At 36.0% G+C, this 20,220-nt stretch overlaps 1 protein-coding gene across 1 annotated transcript; it reads left to right on the top strand.

Moving 5' to 3' along the window:
• Window positions 1-1,613: 1,613 nt before the first annotated feature.
• On the top strand, window positions 1,614-5,087 carry LOC107568624 (agouti-signaling protein-like). The gene is made up of 3 exons (XM_016254587.1): window positions 1,614-1,859; window positions 3,463-3,539; window positions 4,649-5,087. The coding sequence occupies exons 1-3, from the start codon at window positions 1,724-1,726 to the stop codon at window positions 4,820-4,822; spliced, it is 387 nt and encodes a 128-aa protein (XP_016110073.1). The 5' UTR covers window positions 1,614-1,723; the 3' UTR covers window positions 4,823-5,087.
• Window positions 5,088-20,220: the final 15,133 nt, after the last annotated feature.

Raw genomic sequence — 20,220 nt, 5'->3', positions numbered from 1 at the left:
ATATCAATGGTGGAGTTCCCTTTAAAATCTTAAATGATTCCCTTTGAGCTAAATTATTATTGACCTGTTTACCTTACATCTAGAATAAAAATTAACTTGATTTTGTTTCTTCGTAGAGAATCATGGAGTTAAAAAGACACGAAACAACCCACATTCTCGTTTTTGTGGACGAGGCCGGGTGTTGAATCTGTCCAAAGGCCGGAGACGTGGTCACAATCTCATTGGACACCGAGCCACAACTGACACACCAGGCCAACGTGGGGCCAATATTACAATGTGTGCTGCCATTTCAGAGAATGGTGTGAGCACACATATTCCACAGATTGGGCCCTAATACCCAACTTCTCCTGGCCTTCCTAAACGCACTTTACAGAGACCTGATTCCAGAACAAGAAAGAGGTTTAGTTAGACCACATTTGCCTAATCATGTTGTTGTCTGGGATAATGTCAGCTTCCACCGAACCAACATTGTTAGGGACTGGTTTGCTGCACATGAAAGGATAACAGTGGAGTTCCTTCCACCATACTCCCCATTCCTAAATCCAATAGAAGAGTTTTTTTTAGCATGGAGGTGGAAAGTATATGATCATAGACCACAAGATCAGATGTCTGTGTTGGATGCCATGAATGCTGCATGTGAGGACATCACAGCTGATCATTGCAGGGGATTGGTGCGGCATTCAAGGAGATTTTTTCCCCCCGGTGCATGGCAATGGAAAACATCAGATGTGATGTTGATGAACATCTTTGGCCTGACCAACAAGAGCGACAGGATGTCCACCAAGAATCATTTTTTTTCATGGATGTTATTTTGTAGTAATTTGGTATTTGTGGTAACATATGAAATGTACTGTAATTGGACAAGCAAGATTTCACTTTACATGTAATACATTCGTTCAAAAATAAATGTACACTCTAAAAAATGCTGGGTTGTTTCAACCCAATGTTGGGTCAAATATGGACTAACCCAACTGTTGGGTTAAATTTTGGTTACATTTTTAAATGAGCTTTTTAACCCAACAGTTGGGTTAGTCCATATTTGACCCAACATTGGGTTGAAACAACTCAGCATTTTTTTAGAGTGTACTGTATAAATACAAATGTTTTTTGTTCTATGTACTATTGACTCTTCTCAACAAATATCAGATTTTTTTTTTCTATAAAACCTTAATTTCCATGGTTGACTGTCATGGTGAAAAAACAACTAAACATTTTGACCAGTGTGGCTCACAGGATGACAAAAATACTTTATATTTTGGTGGCCTTGGCCAAATTACTGACACGATAACTAGGTTTTGAAGCATGAATGAAATGTTTTGGGCGAGTAACTACATTTTGCAGACATGCAATAAAGTTCTGAAGTTCCAGCAAACAGTTGTGACATTTGCACTCACAGTTTAGAGCATGTTAAGACTGTTTCGAAAAATGTGCCAAAGCAATTGAGAAAAACTGTAATGTATTGCATTGAGTTTTGTGTGAATGATTGGCAACGGCAACACGTCACGTTTGTGGTGCTGTGATAGATGAGTGAAATGCACAGACAGACTTTAGCTGGGTGTTGAATGAGGAGTGCTCCTACCCGAGTGGGCGTGGGTGAGTTTGGGCTTTATTAACGCTGCGAATGGGCTTCCTTCAGCACGGACCTCACTTGTTGAGTGATCTCTAGGAGGACAGTCTAACGCGAACCTGACACACCTAAACACTTGACACCTTGACGACGGCGATGATGAAAGGATTTGCGCTCTTCATCTGCGTGTTCTTCACAGTTGTTCAGTCCATCACGTGCGAGGCGAACAGGATAGACGCGCGCATAAAGCACGAAAACGACGTGGCGCACCACAGCTCTGCCATACCAACAGGTAACATGTTTTAATTTAAATGAACATAAATATAGTCATTTGAGCAGCAGTCGATATTTAATATTTAATTCAATACAACGATAGAACGGTGCATAATAAGAATGTATATATTGAATGTATTCCTACATTAAAATATTATAAAAAAATAACGATGGTAAATTAGAATTTTGCATAATTATATTAAATGATAAAAATAGGTATATTTCAGTTAAAAGTAATAAAAATATAAGAATTTAACCAGCAGCCTAAAACGAACATATAATATTCAGTTTACGATAATGATAGTTACTGTATATAATATAATGCATATACATATATATATACACACACACACACACATACACATTATGTTTTTAAAATGATTATATTAAATTATAATTATTTAAAATAGTTATATTAAATGATATAATAGGGATATTTTAATTAAAAAGAATAAAAATATAGTAATATAACCAGCTGTCTATAACTAACATTTCGTATTACTATGATACTGTTTACTGTTATGTTACTGTACATAATATTCATGTATGTAATTGTCTGTATCCACATATTATTACATTATATTATGCAAAGTAATTATATTTGAATTCAAATGAATAAATATATATTAATTTAACCAGCAGCCTAAAAGCATATTCAATTTAGTATAATGATATGAGTTACTGTTTACTCATACTGTTACTGTATATAACATAATATGCTTTATGTATCCAGATATTATTATTTTATATTAAAATGAATTATATTTCAATTCAAATGAATTAAAAATATATAACCAGCAGCCTAAAACAATCATTTAATATTCAGTTTAGTATAATGATAGTTATTGTTTAGTATTATTGCTGCAGTTACTGTTTGTAATATAAAAAATACAGCTGTGTGTATCTGCATGTTATATTATTTATAAAATAATTTGATGTATTTTAATTCAAATGAATAGAAATATAATGATTTAACCAGCAGCCGAATACCATAATTTAATTTTCATTTAGCATGACAGTTACTTTTTATAATATAATGTGTATACATATTATATATCATATTGATAATAACAGTTGATTAATTTAGCACAAGTATAGATTTATTCAATAATTTTTGTATCGACTACATTTGTAATGAAATGAAGAAAAAGTGTACACCTGATCTGCTTAACTTGCTTTGCAATGTTTACATGTTTGTGTGTGTGTTCTCCAGAAAAAGACGTTTTTCTGATTTACCATGCCTTCTGATGATGTTTCATGTCTCACTACTGATCACAAGACGTTAGATCATTCACCATGCCACCTGACAACGTGTTGCCTTTCACACGTACTGTAATCAGGCCAGTATAAACATGCTTTACAAACACAAAGCCTTCTTTTCTTCTCTGGGATTTGGAGCCACTGTCAACGTCACTAAAGAGGCTAAAGCTCCAGTGAAAGGCTCATTATTTTCAGCAAACGTCTCATGTGAACAGGCAGATGGGAAAATCTACCACTGTCTCTTTCAAGTGCCACCTGGGATTCTTCCACTTAAGTGTGAAACGATACAATGTCGAAAACGCAAACCCTATGTATGTCTTAATAGTCCTAATTCAATGCATATGATCTGTGCGTCCCAACAGGAGTGTGGAATCAGGAGAAGCCAAAGAGACTCTTTGCCAGGACTCGCTATCTGTCCCAGCAGAGAAATCCCGTGGTGGTACGTTCCACACATCACACACTCTCAGAAAAAAAGGTACAAAAGCTGTCACTGAGGTGGTACCTTTTCAAAAGGCACACCTTTGTACCTAAAGAGTCCATATTGGTACCTTAAAGGTACAGTACATATAAGGGCCTTTCGCACTACAGGAACCTTTTCATAGTACCAGAACTAATTGTGGAACTACCCACTTTTTGGCGTGTTCGCACCGCCGGAACTGGGTGCGATTTTAGTACCGGACTGCCTTTTTCGAGAACCAAATTAGCTCCTACTCCGGAGCAGGGTCTAACCAGCACAACTGGTACTAACCGTGATGTAAGTAGACATCGATTGGCCAAACGCGTATGAAAACGCCCTCACCCGCCATGATTTACAACGCCCTGTAAACATTGTGTCAACTTATTTCGCAAGTATGGAGAACAGCGATAGATGGACGGACGCTGAAGTGCAGGCACTTGTAGCAAATGTAGCACTGCCAGTTGTCGTTGGAGATTCTTAGTCCTCCTTTCCGTTCTTTCAATCGCTTTACGTATACGTCGACTTTCCATGTCCATTATTGTGAAAGCCGCGAGACACAACAAAAACACAGCTCCGATCACAGCGTCCTCCATCCTCCTGTTGTTAATGTTGTTCTTCTTTGTTTCTGTTGTTGAATGTCGCGCACAAATGACGTCGCTGTCGACCGGTTCCTAGTACACACTCTCGGTGCGAATGCACCCCTTTAAATGGTACTGGGAAATAGTTCGCGCAAAATCGTCCCAGTACTTTAGTACTGTCCATTTAGTTCTGGAACTAAAGCGGTGCGAAAGGCCCTATTAAGTGTACATATTAGTACCTAAATGGTACCCCAGTGACAGCTTTTGTACCTTGTTTTCCTGAGAGTCCACCGTGTTATTTACGATCTCCTAAAACGTGCACCTCAATATAACAAACCCAACATTGTTCAAGTGGACCAGTGCACATCTGTCCTTTTGCAAGAGCAAGAATATAATGTTTCTTCTTGGAAGTCGAGTTAATCCTTTTTACATTAAAAGCCTTGAGTAAACAGAAATGCATTAGTGGTTCTTTGCTCTGTTTATTCGTTTCTCATGAAACTATGTGTCCTCCAGAGACCTAAGCCCAGGCCTGAGGTGGTTTCTCCAGCGCGGCACTGTGCCGGTCTGATGGAGAGCTGCTCCTCGCTCACTCCCTGCTGTGACCCATGTGCTTCCTGCCACTGTAGGCTCTTCAACACCATCTGTCACTGCTGGAGACTCGGACACCTCTGCCCCAAGAAAACCTAATGACCCCAAACGCACATCGGTGCTTCTCAGCTGGTTTTACTCTAGCACTGCACATTGGACAGCAAATGTTGTTTATTGTACAAAAAGAAAGTCATAAAAAGTTGTTTATTAGTTTGTTCCCAAATATTTCTTGAAGTCTGATGGTATCTTGTTCCCAGCTTTCAATAATTTACCACACAAAACCATTTTTGGTTGTTTTTTGATGATGACACATCTGTCTAATTTGATTAGCTTCTACCTAAATTAATTTGGCCCAAAAAACTGTAGAGTTTTTAACTGTAGAGTCAGTTACGTCCTTTTTAAATATAAAAAAAGTACTTACAGTCTGTGAGTCAGAACAGCCGGCAGTGTAGTCTACTCTACCAGAATCAGGAAACAGTCCTCCATAAAATGTGCTGCACACATCGGAATATTTGGGTTGAACTGTTCTGGAACAGTGTTGTAAATACAACTTAACCACTGATTTCTAGTCGTGTCCTCTTTTGGAAGGCTAAACAAAGTAGTTTCGCTTTCACAACGAAACACAGCATCACACACGGCGGGCTAGAGTGAGCGGAGGCCGGGGGATAGAGTGAGGAACGGCCGGCGGGCTGAGTGAGCGGCGGCCGGTGGGCTTGAGAACGGCGCGGCTGGCGGGCTTGCGGCAACCACATGTGACGACCCCGGGCTGGACTCCACTTTGTCCAAGGTTGAAAGCTGATCCGGTGATCCACAGCGTGAAGTTGATGTATTCCCTCAGCGACCAGCACGGATCAGCTCCAGGCATGACGAAGCGGATATCGTCCTCTTTTGGAAGACCAAACAAAGTAGTTTCGCTTACACAACGAAACACACAGCGTCTTCACGACATGGCGGCGGCGGCAGCAACAATACTACAGCGAGAATAAAAGTTACACCTTCTTTCTTTGCGTGAACATTTGGGCGGCGTTATGCAAATCTTCCCACATAGTGAGGTAGACATGTGGGGGCGTGTTAGAACAAGCCGTTTTAGGTAGGTGTGACTGACTCTTAACTTTTATAAAGAATATCTCTTTGGATTTGAGACTTTAGTCTTTGCAACTTTACAGATCTTCTTTATGCACCAAGAGCTTGTAACACTCAAAAATTTAAATTGCATCATATGACCCCTTTAAAAGAATATGCCATAATGTTGCTAACCACAGAAATTATTTTGACTCATCTCTTGTTTTCTTTAAAACAAGCAGACATTGATGCTACTTTGAGGCACTTACAGTCGAAGTGAAAATTTAAAAGCAGTGCTATGAAGTTTATGATTTTATAAACTCTCTTCTGTTAAAAACGTCTACATTATTGGAGCTGTGAAGCTGTTTAAATCATTTTTATAGTCATTTAAGGTTTTAGCGTTTACAAGTTGTAAAACTGGAAGTGACTGTAGACAGAAAAGGTTAGTAAGTGATATTTTCAGACTGAAATCATATAAACACACATGTTGTTTATGTCAATATTTACCAATTGTCTCCATTCATTTTTTTTTAAATAAATTGTAACCAGTTGTAGTCAGTGTAACCCAAAATGTCTGCTTTTTTAAAGAAAAAGAGGGACGAGTGGAAATTCATATTTGTGGTAATCAACATCACAAATGCCGTTGAATCTGGAATATTCCTCTAATAAAACAAATAGAAAGCATTTTGGTTGCTCTTTACGATAAGGTTTCATTTGTTAACTACATTCGTTAACATGAACTTGCAATGAAATTGACTATTTATTCATCTTAGTTAATGTTCATTTCAACGTTTACTAACAACTTATCAAAATCTAAAGTTGTTATCTGTTAATATTATTAAATGCAGCGGTGCTAACATGAACTAACAAAGAACAGTTGCATTTTTTTGTTAACAAAGATTAAGTACTTTAACAAATGAATAGCTCATTATTAGTTCATGTTAATTAATGCATTGTCTAATGATAAATAATGGGACCTTATTTTAAAGTGTTACCAGCATTTTCATTTTTTTTGCATTTAGCAGATATTTGTTCAGAACAGACCTCCAGATCCACTCCATGAGAACCACTGTTATATATATATATATATATATATATACAGTATATGACACTGACCATGACACTCTTGTGACTCATTCACCGACTGGAGATGTTATTACAGTTCACTCTTGTAGAATTCATGCTGGTGAAGTTTGATTTTTGTTATTATTCTCAATATTTTTCAGCCCTTGTTAAGCAAGGGACCTATACTGTTTAACTTGAAAAGAATCAATGTAAAAAAGCTATAAGACAAATCGTTTTAGGTGCAGTAAATGTGAATCAAATGTTATCCTCATACTGTGATCTTTTAAATAATAAGTTGTAAGATGCTCATTTCTACTGTGATGATTCCACTGTCATGTTTCTGATTTCTACACAAAAAAAACCTATATGTGGATGTCAAGCCGACGCTTTTGTGGATGAGAAGCTTGTTGTCATCATTATATATTTCTATGTACTGTCAGGTCATATTGACTGAATATTATTAGAAAGAAAAAAAACTTGTTCAATGTCCTCTCTACAAATGTATTTGTAATAAAAATATTTAGAACTGCAATATGTGAACTTTACTTTCCAATAATCAATACTTCTTAAAGGAATAGTTCACCCAAAAATGAAAATTTGCTGAAAATTTACACTGCCATACCATGTATCATGTAGATTGTTTCTTCATCTGAACAGATTTGGAGAAATTGTGCATTACATCAATTGCTCACTAATGGGTCCTCTGCAGTGAATGGGTGCCGCCAGAATGAGAGTCCAAACAGCTGATAAAAACATTACAATAATCCTCAAGCAATGTAAGTAATCCACAAGCTGTGTGTTTGTAATAAACAAATCCATCATTAAGACATTTTTAACTTCAAACCATTGTTTCTGGCTAAAATACATAATCTTGTGTATAAAATAAGTCATCTTGTCTGAATTGGGTGAGAAATATGCACAGATCAAGCACTGTTTAAATTACAAGTGAAAACAGTCCAAAACAGTTCTAAACAAATATGTGAGAGGACAACAGGAGATTGTCTGTTTCAATGGAGGAAGCGTTATTATGGATTATGGACTCATATTTGGTGACAGACACTCAAGTGACCGTTTAAACAGTTTAAAGTTAAGACTTCTTAATGCTGGATTTGTTTCTTACAAACTTGCAGCTTTTCACACTTTTCACAAGATCTTACCTGATGGACTGGAGTGGTGTGGATTGCTTGTGGATTATTGTGGTGTTTTTATCAGCTGTTTGGACTCTCATTCTGACGGCACCCATTCAGTAATGTAATGCTAAATTTCTCCAAATCTGTTCCAATGAAGAAACAAACTCATCTACATCTTGGAAGGCCTGGGGGTGCAAACGATTTCAGCTAATTTTCATTTTTGGCTGAAATAATTCCTTTAAGCTCTAAAAAGCATCTGCAATTTGGATTGGTGCCAAAGCTAAATAATAAATCTCCCTTACATACTATTTAAGCAGAGCTTGATTCAATACAAGTTGTGGCGTGTCTTCAAAGACGAGGGACTGTGTCTTTCTTAATGTGGACATGAACTTGTATATTATGTGAGAGACAGTGTGTGTTGCATTAGTGGAGATGAGAAACGAATACAATTCTGGAATATCACATAGTTCTGTTGTGTTGTAGAGTGCATAATAAGAGATGTTGATTATAAGGGATGACATTCAAGCATTTCAAGAAAATGCAAACATTGTATTTTTTGTTGTAGCAAAAGGAATAAGAACTCACAAAAAAGAAGTATACTTCACGTTTGTTTTATTTAGTAAACTTAAGTAAGGTCGAGTATACTTTATATTGTAAGTATGCTAATATCAATTTACTAGTAGTATACTTGTAAGCATACTATTTACTTATTGGGACTAAATTGGCCTAGTTTTAGTTTATTAAAGCATAATTTTCAAGTAAATTGAGTACACAACTAGTTCACTTTTAAGGTTTCAAATTTACTGTGAACTATAATACAAGTAAACTTAAGGTATAATGGTAGTTTACTAGTCATATTCTTCTCAAGACTATCAGGGTGTGCTTTCATAAGATAAAATTGGGCTAAGTAAACTAGTTTAATAGTTTGTGCACCTCAAGCATACTTGTAAGCTTTGTAAGTGAGCATACTTATGTTTGACCATTTCTGTTATTTTTGTACTATTCGGTTCCTATTTAGGTATTCCTTTTTATAATTGTTTCTTACAAACTTGCAGCTTTTCACACTTTTCACAAGATCTTACCTGATGGACTGGAGTGGTATGGATTGCTTGTGGATTATTGTGATGTTTTTATCAGCTGTTTGGACTCTCATTCTGACGGCACCCATTCAGTAATGTAATGCTAAATTTCTCCAAATCTGTTCCAATGAAGAAACAAACTCATCTACATCTTGGAAGTTTGTACTATTCGGTTCCTATTTAGGTATTCCTTTTTATAACTGAAATATACTTTTAGCTGTACTTTAAGTAACTCCTATGTACACAGCGGAAGTATGCCAGTTATTTATGTATTACATAATCAGAGACTTGCTTTTGCTATTTGACTTGATGTTTTGTGATGAGGTTTAACATGATATATTCTGGTAATCATTTATAATTGAAGCCATAGAACACACTTTGTAAAATGGTCAATCAAATCATTCAAGTGTTTATATTATGTTCCTTTGTGGGTTATTAGCACTGTGTACAAAAAAAGACCAGGTTCCGTTTCACCCATGAACCATTTACTCTAAGCCATTCCATCTCAAATCTGACTTCTCAAGATAGTATATAAAACATTTGCTGGAGAACTACCTAAAAGAAGCCAGTATATGTATTTATACTGTATATAATGTAACTTTTGGCGCTCTAGCGGTTAATAAACAGAACTGCACACATCCCGCGGAAGAACATTCCAACCGGAGCTACTTCTCTAAGTTTATGTCTATGGCGATTCACGCAGGTATGTGTTACTCCGCAGCGGTGGCGACCCGACCAGCCTACAATAGTCCAAATACAAGTACTTATTATAAGTGTGTACCGTAGTGATTCGGAATAAGACAAAAACGCAGTTTGGAAGATGAATTCATGGTGTACTCGCTTATTATATAAATTTAGCAAATTTTGAACACAGAAAAAGTTACATAGTGCTGCTTTAATAGAATATTCTCTCAAAAGAGTAATAACAACTACAGGGAAAAAAATACATAGAATACTTCATTATACTTTTCTTGATCAAAATATTAAATTCAAATATAGTCCAAATATTTTGTATATCAGCGGAATATACAATCAGTATATTATCAGTATTAGCCAGGTGCACTTACGTATAATTTTATTTGGTATATCTCTGATAAAAAGAAGGTTCAAAGTATACGCTCTTCGTTTTTAGTTTAAAAGAACTACGAAAAGCGGACTTGAATAAAGTTTTTTTTTTAAAAGGCTTGGAGAGAGGCCCATTGTGACATCAACAAAGAAAGGGAGGATGGTACCGTAAAACACTTATTCACGTTATCGTCTATCAGTGTTTCATAAACTTTTTATGAACTCTTTTTAGAAAAAAAGTGCACTTTCACGGTGAATATTTACAACCACCCATCCATGAGCCTTTAAAGCAGCACTATGTAACTTTTGGCGCTCTAGCGGTTAATAAACAGAACTGCACACATCCCGCGGAAGAACATTCCAACCGGAACTACTTCTCTTAAGTTTATGTCTATGGCGATTCACGCAGGTATGTGTTACTCCGCAGCGGTGGCGACCCGACCAGCCTACAATAGTCCAAATACAAGTACTTATTATAAGTGTGTACCGTAGTGATTCGGAATAAGACAAAAACGCAGTTTGGAAGATGAATTCATGATGTACTCGCTCATTATATACATTTAGCAAATTTTGAACACAGAAAAAGTTACATAGTGCTGCTTTAATAGAATATTCTCTCAAAAGAGTAATAACAACTACAAGCAAACTACAAGCAAAAAATACATAGGATACTTCATTATACTTTTCTTGATCAAAATATTAAATTCAAATATAGTCCAAATATTTTGTATATCAGTGTAATATACAATCAGTATATTATCAGTATTAGCAGGTGCACTTAAGTATAATTTTATTTGGTATATCTCTGATAAAAAGAAGGTTCAAAGTATACGCTCTTCGTTTTTAGTTTAAAAGAACTACGAAAAGCGGACTTGAATAAAGTTTTTTTTTTTAAAGGCTTGGAGAGAGGCCCATTGTGACATCAACAAAGAAAGGGAGGATGGTACCGTAAAACACTTATTCACGTTATCGTCTATCAGTGTTTCATAAACTTATGAACTCTTGCTAAAAAAAAGTGCACTTTCACGGTGAATATTTACAACCACCCATCCATGAGCGTTTAAAGCAGCACTATGTGAATTCATGATGTACTCGCTCATTATATACATTTTGCAAATTTGGAACACAGAAAAAGTTACATAGTGCTGCTTTAACAAACTACGTAATGTTTAAAAATAAACTTTCACATGAATTATCTGCAGCATGACAGAACTAGTCCACAGATTCATCGTCTTGAGGACCATAAATATCAGTTATGGTGTTCCTCTGCAAAAATGCACATTTGAGTTTTTATAGTAGCTTGACAAGGCTCTGAACTTACAAGATCATCACTCAGAGTAAGAGGAACATTTCTACCATCCTTTATGTCTGGAAAACCTGTCATGCATCCCGTTTCAAGGAGTTAACAGTAGAACACAAGCCAAACGTCTCCCACATGCTGTCTGTACTAATGTGTTTGGATACCATTACATTAATACAGAAAGATTTATGAAGCTTTTATTGGCAGGGAATCAAGTACAATGTAGAGAGCTAATGCACATTTAAGCTTACACAGGAGGATATTCTTGATTATACGTTATCATAGCAGATCATTAAGATCAACTTTTGTTAAATGCACATAAATAACACAGTTAAGTTGTGTAGTGTCCAAACTGTTTCATCTTTTGATTTATTTCCTGATACATTTTTTTTTAGAAAAACAGTTCTTCCGTATATTGAAATGAATGCGGCAAATCTACGTTCAAAGTAAAAAATACTTGTGCAATTACTCTGTAGAGCTGCTTGTAATTAGACATATGCTAGTTGTTGTTATTACTCTAGTCTCTAGTAATTAACACAGTTATCTAACATGTAATATGTTAAAAAGATTAAATAAAAAACAATAAAAAGATTAAATTATACTGATGTATTAATTTCTAACTTTACAAATATATTTAGAATTTTTTTTAACATTTATTTACTATCATTATTAAAACATTCTATGTTCTTGGTTACATAAAATGGTGCATATTGCAAAAAAGGTAGCAAATCTATTTTTAAAAATCAGTGTCATTGTACATAATAATAATAATAATAAATGTATTAGTAATAAAGATACTAATAGTAATGATTTTGTACATTACATCACTATTAATTTTCAAACAGGTGAGCTGACGCTTCATGTCTTCACTGGAGTTATAGCATCTCTGCAGTAAACCGGACACCACTCTTACACTGAAATTAAAGCACAAGAATTATGAATGTTGTGACAACTTTTCACTCAAATAAATTAATTCACTTTGCTATTATATACAAAGTTCTGTCATGAAGCTCTAGATGCCTTCTTACATGCTCACTGCAGCATGTCTGTGGCTGTATTGGCAGTAGCAAGTCTCAATACTTGCTCTGCCGCAACAGCGTAGCAGATCTATTCCACCAAGACCCAACACATTAACACTGCCATTCGTCTTACCATACTAAACTCTCAGAGAGTTATGACAGAAATAATGCCTTTTTTCCCCCAGGTAATTGGGATATGGCCAGGTGCAAAAGACTGAAATATAACTATGTCATGACACAAAGTTTTCACCAGTTCAAGCATGTCAGAATGAATCACAATATGTGCTAACACCACACAAATGTCTCAGCACGAGTTTGGTTTGATTTGAGTCAGTGGTGCATTTGTTGAAAGTGAAACAAAGGGCCCTATTTAAACGATCTAAGCGCATGGTCTAAATCGCATGGTGCAGGTGCACTTAGGGCATGTCCAAATCCACTTTTGCTAGTTTAAAAAGTGTTAGTTCACCCAAAAATGAAAATTAGGCTGTGTTTTACTCACCCCCGAGGCATTCTAGGTGTATATAACTTTCTTCTTTCTGACGAATTCAGTCGGAGTTATATTAAAAATTGTCCTGGCTATGCCAAGCTTTATCATTGCAGTGCTTCAGTCCAAAAGAAGTGAAATAAAAAGCGCCCATCCATAAAAGAAAGTGTCTCACATGGCTCCGGGGGGTGAACAAAGGCCTCCTGTAGCGAATCGATGCGTTTTTGTAAGAAAAATAACCATGTTCAAAATGTAATAATCAATTTCATGTAGCTTGCGCTCACTGTTTTACATGGAAGCAGTTCCGGGCGGATGACGTATGAGGTCGGCGTTGCAAATGCGCCGCTCAGAAGTGACGAACGCGGAAGCGCAGCGGAGAGATCAAAACAAAACAACAGTCACTAATTAGAAGTACAAAATGAGGATTTGTAAAGCGCAACGCTGAACTCATACGTCATGCTCCCGGAACTGCTTCTGTGTACAACTGTTGGCGCAAGCTAGATAAAATTGATTATTAGGTTTTAAATATGGAAATTTTTCTTACAAAAACACATCGATTCGCTACAGGAGGCCTTTGTTCCCCCCCCAGAGCCATGTGAGACACTTTTTTTTTTTAATGGATGGGCGCTTTTTATTTCACTTCTTTTGGACGGAAGCACTGCAACACCCGCTGACTGCAATGATAGAGCTTGGAATAGCCAGGACAATTTTTTTATATAACTCTGACTGGATTCGTCTGAAAGAAGAAAGTAATATACACCTAGGATGCCTCAGGGGTGAGTAAAACACAGCCTAATTTTCATTTTTGGGTGAACTAACCCTTTAACGCCGGAAAAAACGGCCGGCGCGCCTGGCGCATGGTCTAAAAGGGTTGTTCCTATTCTCTTAATGAGTAATGGGTGTGTTTTGGGCATAACGTGCAATAAACCAATCAGAGTCTCATCTCCCATTCCCTTTAAGAGCCAGTTGCGCTCCCGCCATGGCGGATTCTCTATTTATATGGTGGAATTTGCAAGCGCAAAGACAGAACGCGTCTCCAGAGATGAAATGGAGCTGCTCGTGCGTGAGCAAATAAGTAGCCTAATTCTGATACATGCAATGACTATCCATTATGACATGTAGGCATTTTTATATTTATGCAGCCTACACAATAATAATCTTTTACATTGCAATCCAATGCCTATACTAACGCGCTCTTTAAATAACAAAAAAACTACTGCGCCATTGGACCAGGTTTTAGTTGGTCAGTGTCGGAGTCTATTTCAGTTGCCTCAAAATAACAACGCACCAACAATGCGCCTGAACACACCTAATTTTCAGTCCAGCACGCCCATGAGCGCACACATGGGCGCAAATGCATTTGTTATTTAAACAACGTGGCGCAGGATGTGAAAATGATTACTGCGTCGGGCTGAATCTAGCAAAAAAACACTTGCATGGCGCCGCATTGCGCCGGATGTATGATAGAGCCCAATCTCTCACGACATGCTAGATTTTCATCTTTCTCCTATATACATAAATTCATGTTAATGATATTCACCTATAATCTTTTATGTAAATCAAGAAAACTAAATCACTAAATCTTATGCATGCTCCTCCAGGGGCGGATTTAGTGATTTGGGGGCCCCAGGCAAAATACAGGAATGGGGCCCTATACAATTTCACATATCTACAACCTTGAGGTTTCTTTCACTGTTGCTTGCAGCTGCACGACTGTGTCCCATAGTTGTGTCCAATCTTTTAGATTTTTCATGTACATGTTATAAATAAATGATTTCTTTAATGTTGTAAATCCCTTGTTCATATTTAAACAGGTTATAATAGTACTAGAGTAGGTTGGACACTAGGTGGTGCGTTGGGGTAATTTTCACTATGCAATTGTCTACACAATGCAAGGCTGTCTAATTATAAACTTTAAAATATACATTTATTTTTTTATTTATTTTAATTGCACATTTCAATTAAACTGAAGGAAATTATATATTTACATGCTTAAGGATTATTTCAACAAAACATGAAGTGTGCCTTTGTGGAAAGTGACTGTGCATGGTCCTTCTTGGGTCCTTCACACATATATAATATGCACTGTTGCTTAGTATTAAAATTATAGCTTCAGATGCATGATATTTGTAGGGCCCTATGAAATCCGTTTTATTTTTTCCAAAATCTTTTTTTCCATTTAAATTTTTCTGGATTCAGTTTTTTTTTTTTCGTTTTAATTTTCCTGGATGATTATATTACATTTGAACAAAAAACATGTCTAATTAATTAAAATCATGAAACTTGTTTAATTTAACAGCAATTTAGGCTTATTAAAAGTTTAACAAAAATTACATTCTTAGGGCCCAAATTCTGTGCTTTCCATTTTAATTTTTCTGTATTACATTTTAATGGTTTAATCAAAAACATATCTAATTAATTGAATTCATAAAAACAACTTAATTTATTAATTTGTATACAATAATAGGGCCCTGTGAAATTTAAATGTAAATTGTATTTACTTATTTTTGTAGAAGACCCGACCAGCCTACAATAGTCCAAATACAAGTACTTATTATAAGTGTGTACCGTAGTGATTCGGAATAAGACAAAAACGCAGTTTGGAAGATGAATTCATGATGTACTCGCTCATTATATACATTTAGCAAATTTTGAACACAGAAAAAGTTACATAGTGCTGCTTTAATAGAATATTCTCTCAAAAGAGTAATAACAACTACAAGCAAACTACAAGCAAAAAATACATAGGATACTTCATTATACTTTTCTTGATCAAAATATTAAATTCAAATATAGTCCAAATATTTTGTATATCAGTGTAATATACAATCAGTATATTATCAGTATTAGCAGGTGCACTTAAGTATAATTTTATTTGGTATATCTCTGATAAAAAGAAGGTTCAAAGTATACGCTCTTCGTTTTTAGTTTAAAAGAACTACGAAAAGCGGACTTGAATAAAGTTTTTTTTTTTAAAGGCTTGGAGAGAGGCCCATTGTGACATCAACAAAGAAAGGGAGGATGGTACCGTAAAACACTTATTCACGTTATCGTCTATCAGTGTTTCATAAACTTATGAACTCTTGCTAAAAAAAAGTGCACTTTCACGGTGAATATTTACAACCACCCATCCATGAGCGTTTAAAGCAGCACTATGTGAATTCATGATGTACTCGCTCATTATATACATTTTGCAAATTTGGAACACAGAAAAAGTTACATAGTGCTGCTTTAACAAACTACGTAATGTTTAAAAATAAACTTTCACATGAATTATCTGCAGCATGACAGAACTAGTCCACAGATTCATCGTCTTGAGGACCATAAATATCAGTTATGGTGTTCCTCTGCAAAAATGCACATTTGAGTTTTTATAGTAGCTTGACAAGGCTCTGAACTTACAAGATCATCACTCAGAGTAAGAGGAACATTTCTACCATCCTTTATGTCTGGAAAACCTGTCATGCATCCCGTTTCAAGGAGTTAACAGTAGAACACAAGCCAAACGTCTCCCACATGCTGTCTGTACTAATGTGTTTGGATACCATTACATTAATACAGAAAGATTTATGAAGCTTTTATTGGCAGGGAATCAAGTACAATGTAGAGAGCTAATGCACATTTAAGCTTACACAGGAGGATATTCTTGATTATACGTTATCATAGCAGATCATTAAGATCAACTTTTGTTAAATGCACATAAATAACACAGTTAAGTTGTGTAGTGTCCAAACTGTTTCATCTTTTGATTTATTTCCTGATACATTTTTTTTTAGAAAAACAGTTCTTCCGTATATTGAAATGAATGCGGCAAATCTACGTTCAAAGTAAAAAATACTTGTGCAATTACTCTGTAGAGCTGCTTGTAATTAGACATATGCTAGTTGTTGTTATTACTCTAGTCTCTAGTAATTAACACAGTTATCTAACATGTAATATGTTAAAAAGATTAAATAAAAAACAATAAAAAGATTAAATTATACTGATGTATTAATTTCTAACTTTACAAATATATTTAGAATTTTTTTTAACATTTATTTACTATCATTATTAAAACATTCTATGTTCTTGGTTACATAAAATGGTGCATATTGCAAAAAAGGTAGCAAATCTATTTTTAAAAATCAGTGTCATTGTACATAATAATAATAATAATAAATGTATTAGTAATAAAGATACTAATAGTAATGATTTTGTACATTACATCACTATTAATTTTCAAACAGGTGAGCTGACGCTTCATGTCTTCACTGGAGTTATAGCATCTCTGCAGTAAACCGGACACCACTCTTACACTGAAATTAAAGCACAAGAATTATGAATGTTGTGACAACTTTTCACTCAAATAAATTAATTCACTTTGCTATTATATACAAAGTTCTGTCATGAAGCTCTAGATGCCTTCTTACATGCTCACTGCAGCATGTCTGTGGCTGTATTGGCAGTAGCAAGTCTCAATACTTGCTCTGCCGCAACAGCGTAGCAGATCTATTCCACCAAGACCCAACACATTAACACTGCCATTCGTCTTACCATACTAAACTCTCAGAGAGTTATGACAGAAATAATGCCTTTTTTCCCCCAGGTAATTGGGATATGGCCAGGTGCAAAAGACTGAAATATAACTATGTCATGACACAAAGTTTTCACCAGTTCAAGCATGTCAGAATGAATCACAATATGTGCTAACACCACACAAATGTCTCAGCACGAGTTTGGTTTGATTTGAGTCAGTGGTGCATTTGTTGAAAGTGAAACAAAGGGCCCTATTTAAACGATCTAAGCGCATGGTCTAAATCGCATGGTGCAGGTGCACTTAGGGCATGTCCAAATCCACTTTTGCTAGTTTAAAAAGTGTTAGTTCACCCAAAAATGAAAATTAGGCTGTGTTTTACTCACCCCCGAGGCATTCTAGGTGTATATAACTTTCTTCTTTCTGACGAATTCAGTCGGAGTTATATTAAAAATTGTCCTGGCTATGCCAAGCTTTATCATTGCAGTGCTTCAGTCCAAAAGAAGTGAAATAAAAAGCGCCCATCCATAAAAGAAAGTGTCTCACATGGCTCCGGGGGGTGAACAAAGGCCTCCTGTAGCGAATCGATGCGTTTTTGTAAGAAAAATAACCATGTTCAAAATGTAATAATCAATTTCATGTAGCTTGCGCTCACTGTTTTACATGGAAGCAGTTCCGGGCGGATGACGTATGAGGTCGGCGTTGCAAATGCGCCGCTCAGAAGTGACGAACGCGGAAGCGCAGCGGAGAGATCAAAACAAAACAACAGTCACTAATTAGAAGTACAAAATGAGGATTTGTAAAGCGCAACGCTGAACTCATACGTCATGCTCCCGGAACTGCTTCTGTGTACAACTGTTGGCGCAAGCTAGATAAAATTGATTATTAGGTTTTAAATATGGAAATTTTTCTTACAAAAACACATCGATTCGCTACAGGAGGCCTTTGTTCACCCCCCAGAGCCATGTGAGACACTTTTTTTTTTTAATGGATGGGCGCTTTTTATTTCACTTCTTTTGGACGGAAGCACTGCAACACCCGCTGACTGCAATGATAGAGCTTGGAATAGCCAGGACAATTTTTTTATATAACTCTGACTGGATTCGTCTGAAAGAAGAAAGTAATATACACCTAGGATGCCTCAGGGGTGAGTAAAACACAGCCTAATTTTCATTTTTGGGTGAACTAACCCTTTAACGCCGGAAAAAACGGCCGGCGCGCCTGGCGCATGGTCTAAAAGGGTTGTTCCTATTCTCTTAATGAGTAATGGGTGTGTTTTGGGCATAACGTGCAATAAACCAATCAGAGTCTCATCTCCCATTCCCTTTAAGAGCCAGTTGCGCTCCCGCCATGGCGGATTCTCTATTTATATGGTGGAATTTGCAAGCGCAAAGACAGAACGCGTCTCCAGAGATGAAATGGAGCTGCTCGTGCGTGAGCAAATAAGTAGCCTAATTCTGATACATGCAATGACTATCCATTATGACATGTAGGCATTTTTATATTTATGCAGCCTACACAATAATAATCTTTTACATTGCAATCCAATGCCTATACTAACGCGCTCTTTAAATAACAAAAAAACTACTACGCCATTGACTTTAGACCAGGTTTTTGTTGGTCAATGGCGCAGTCTATTTCAGTTGCCTCAAAATAGCAACGCGCCAGCAATGTGCCTGAACACACCTCGTTTTCAGACCAGCACAGCCATGAGCGCACAAATGGGCGCAAATGCATTTGCCATTTAAACAACGTGGCGCAGGACGTGAAAATGACAACTGCGTCGGGCTTTAACTGAAAAAAACTTGCGTCGTGCCTGGCGCCGCATTGCGCCAGGTGTATGATAGGGCCCAAAGTGTTTCAGGTTCACATTTGCAAACATTATTGTATATAATAATAATAATAATGTATTATGTGGTAATGTATTATTCAATAGGACTGAGTTCAAACACAGTGTGAATGAAAAGTAAACTTAGTGGACCAAAATGATCCAGATATAATCCAGTTTTTGTATTGTTTTTCATTCAGTTCAGTTTTGGGTCAGCCCTTTTCATCAGAGTTTGTCTCTTTCATAGAGGATTAAAGTGTGAAGAGTAACTACTGATAAACAAAAGGATGTGGGAAAAATATTACATTACTTGATAATTCACAAAATAATTTTTGCTTATTCTGTTTAACATGAGACCTGCTGTTTCACTGTGATTTTTATTTCTTTTTAAATATCCAGGCAATATGCGATGTTAAATGCTTGCCTTGTTGCTGATCAAATTAAAATGATCACAATATTTGACAGGCTAATCGCAATGTGATTTTTACATTTTTTTATTTATTTAGTTTTTTTTTTACCAAACTGTGCAGTCCTAGTGGTGATCCATTTAAAATATGGTTATTGATTTCACTGCATTTGCAGAAATACTGACCGCACTGCACTGGCCTTATTTCTAACTTTGTTCATTGAATACTTTGCAATCATTAACATTAAAATAGTTAACAGTTATTTTAAATTGTAGTATGTTGTAATAAATTGTACATTTGGTACTTGAATCAGTAACAACATAAGACATATTCAAAAGTTATTATAATATACTATATATTCATATACTACAGTATATTACAATGTACTATACTGTTCAAAAATTTGGGGTCACCATGATTTTTGTTCATTTTTATACAGAAATAATACTTTTATTCAGCAAGGATGCATTAAATTGATAAATAATTACTGTAGATTTACATTTACAAAAGATTTTTTGCTTTAAATAAACACTGTTATTTCTAAC

The sequence above is a fragment of the Sinocyclocheilus grahami genome, unplaced genomic scaffold (genome assembly GCF_001515645.1).
Source record: "Sinocyclocheilus grahami isolate Dianchi unplaced genomic scaffold, SAMN03320097.WGS_v1.1 scaffold1264.1, whole genome shotgun sequence".
Classification (NCBI taxonomy): domain Eukaryota; kingdom Metazoa; phylum Chordata; class Actinopteri; order Cypriniformes; family Cyprinidae; genus Sinocyclocheilus; species Sinocyclocheilus grahami.
The sequence above is the reverse complement of the archived record's forward strand: the minus strand, read 5'-3'. Positions and strand labels throughout refer to the sequence as shown.

What these genes read in the sequence shown, in the direction of transcription:
- LOC107568624 (XM_016254587.1), top strand. Translation starts at nt 1,724, where the DNA reads ATGATGAAAGGATTTGCGCTCTTCATCTGCGTGTTCTTCACAGTTGTT. An exon ending in CAGCTCTGCCATACCAACAG is followed by an intron (nt 1,860 to 3,462) that starts GTAACATGTTTT and finishes GCGTCCCAACAG; the next exon opens with GAGTGTGGAATCAGGAGAAG. An exon ending in AGCAGAGAAATCCCGTGGTG is followed by an intron (nt 3,540 to 4,648) that starts GTACGTTCCACA and finishes TGTGTCCTCCAG; the next exon opens with AGACCTAAGCCCAGGCCTGA.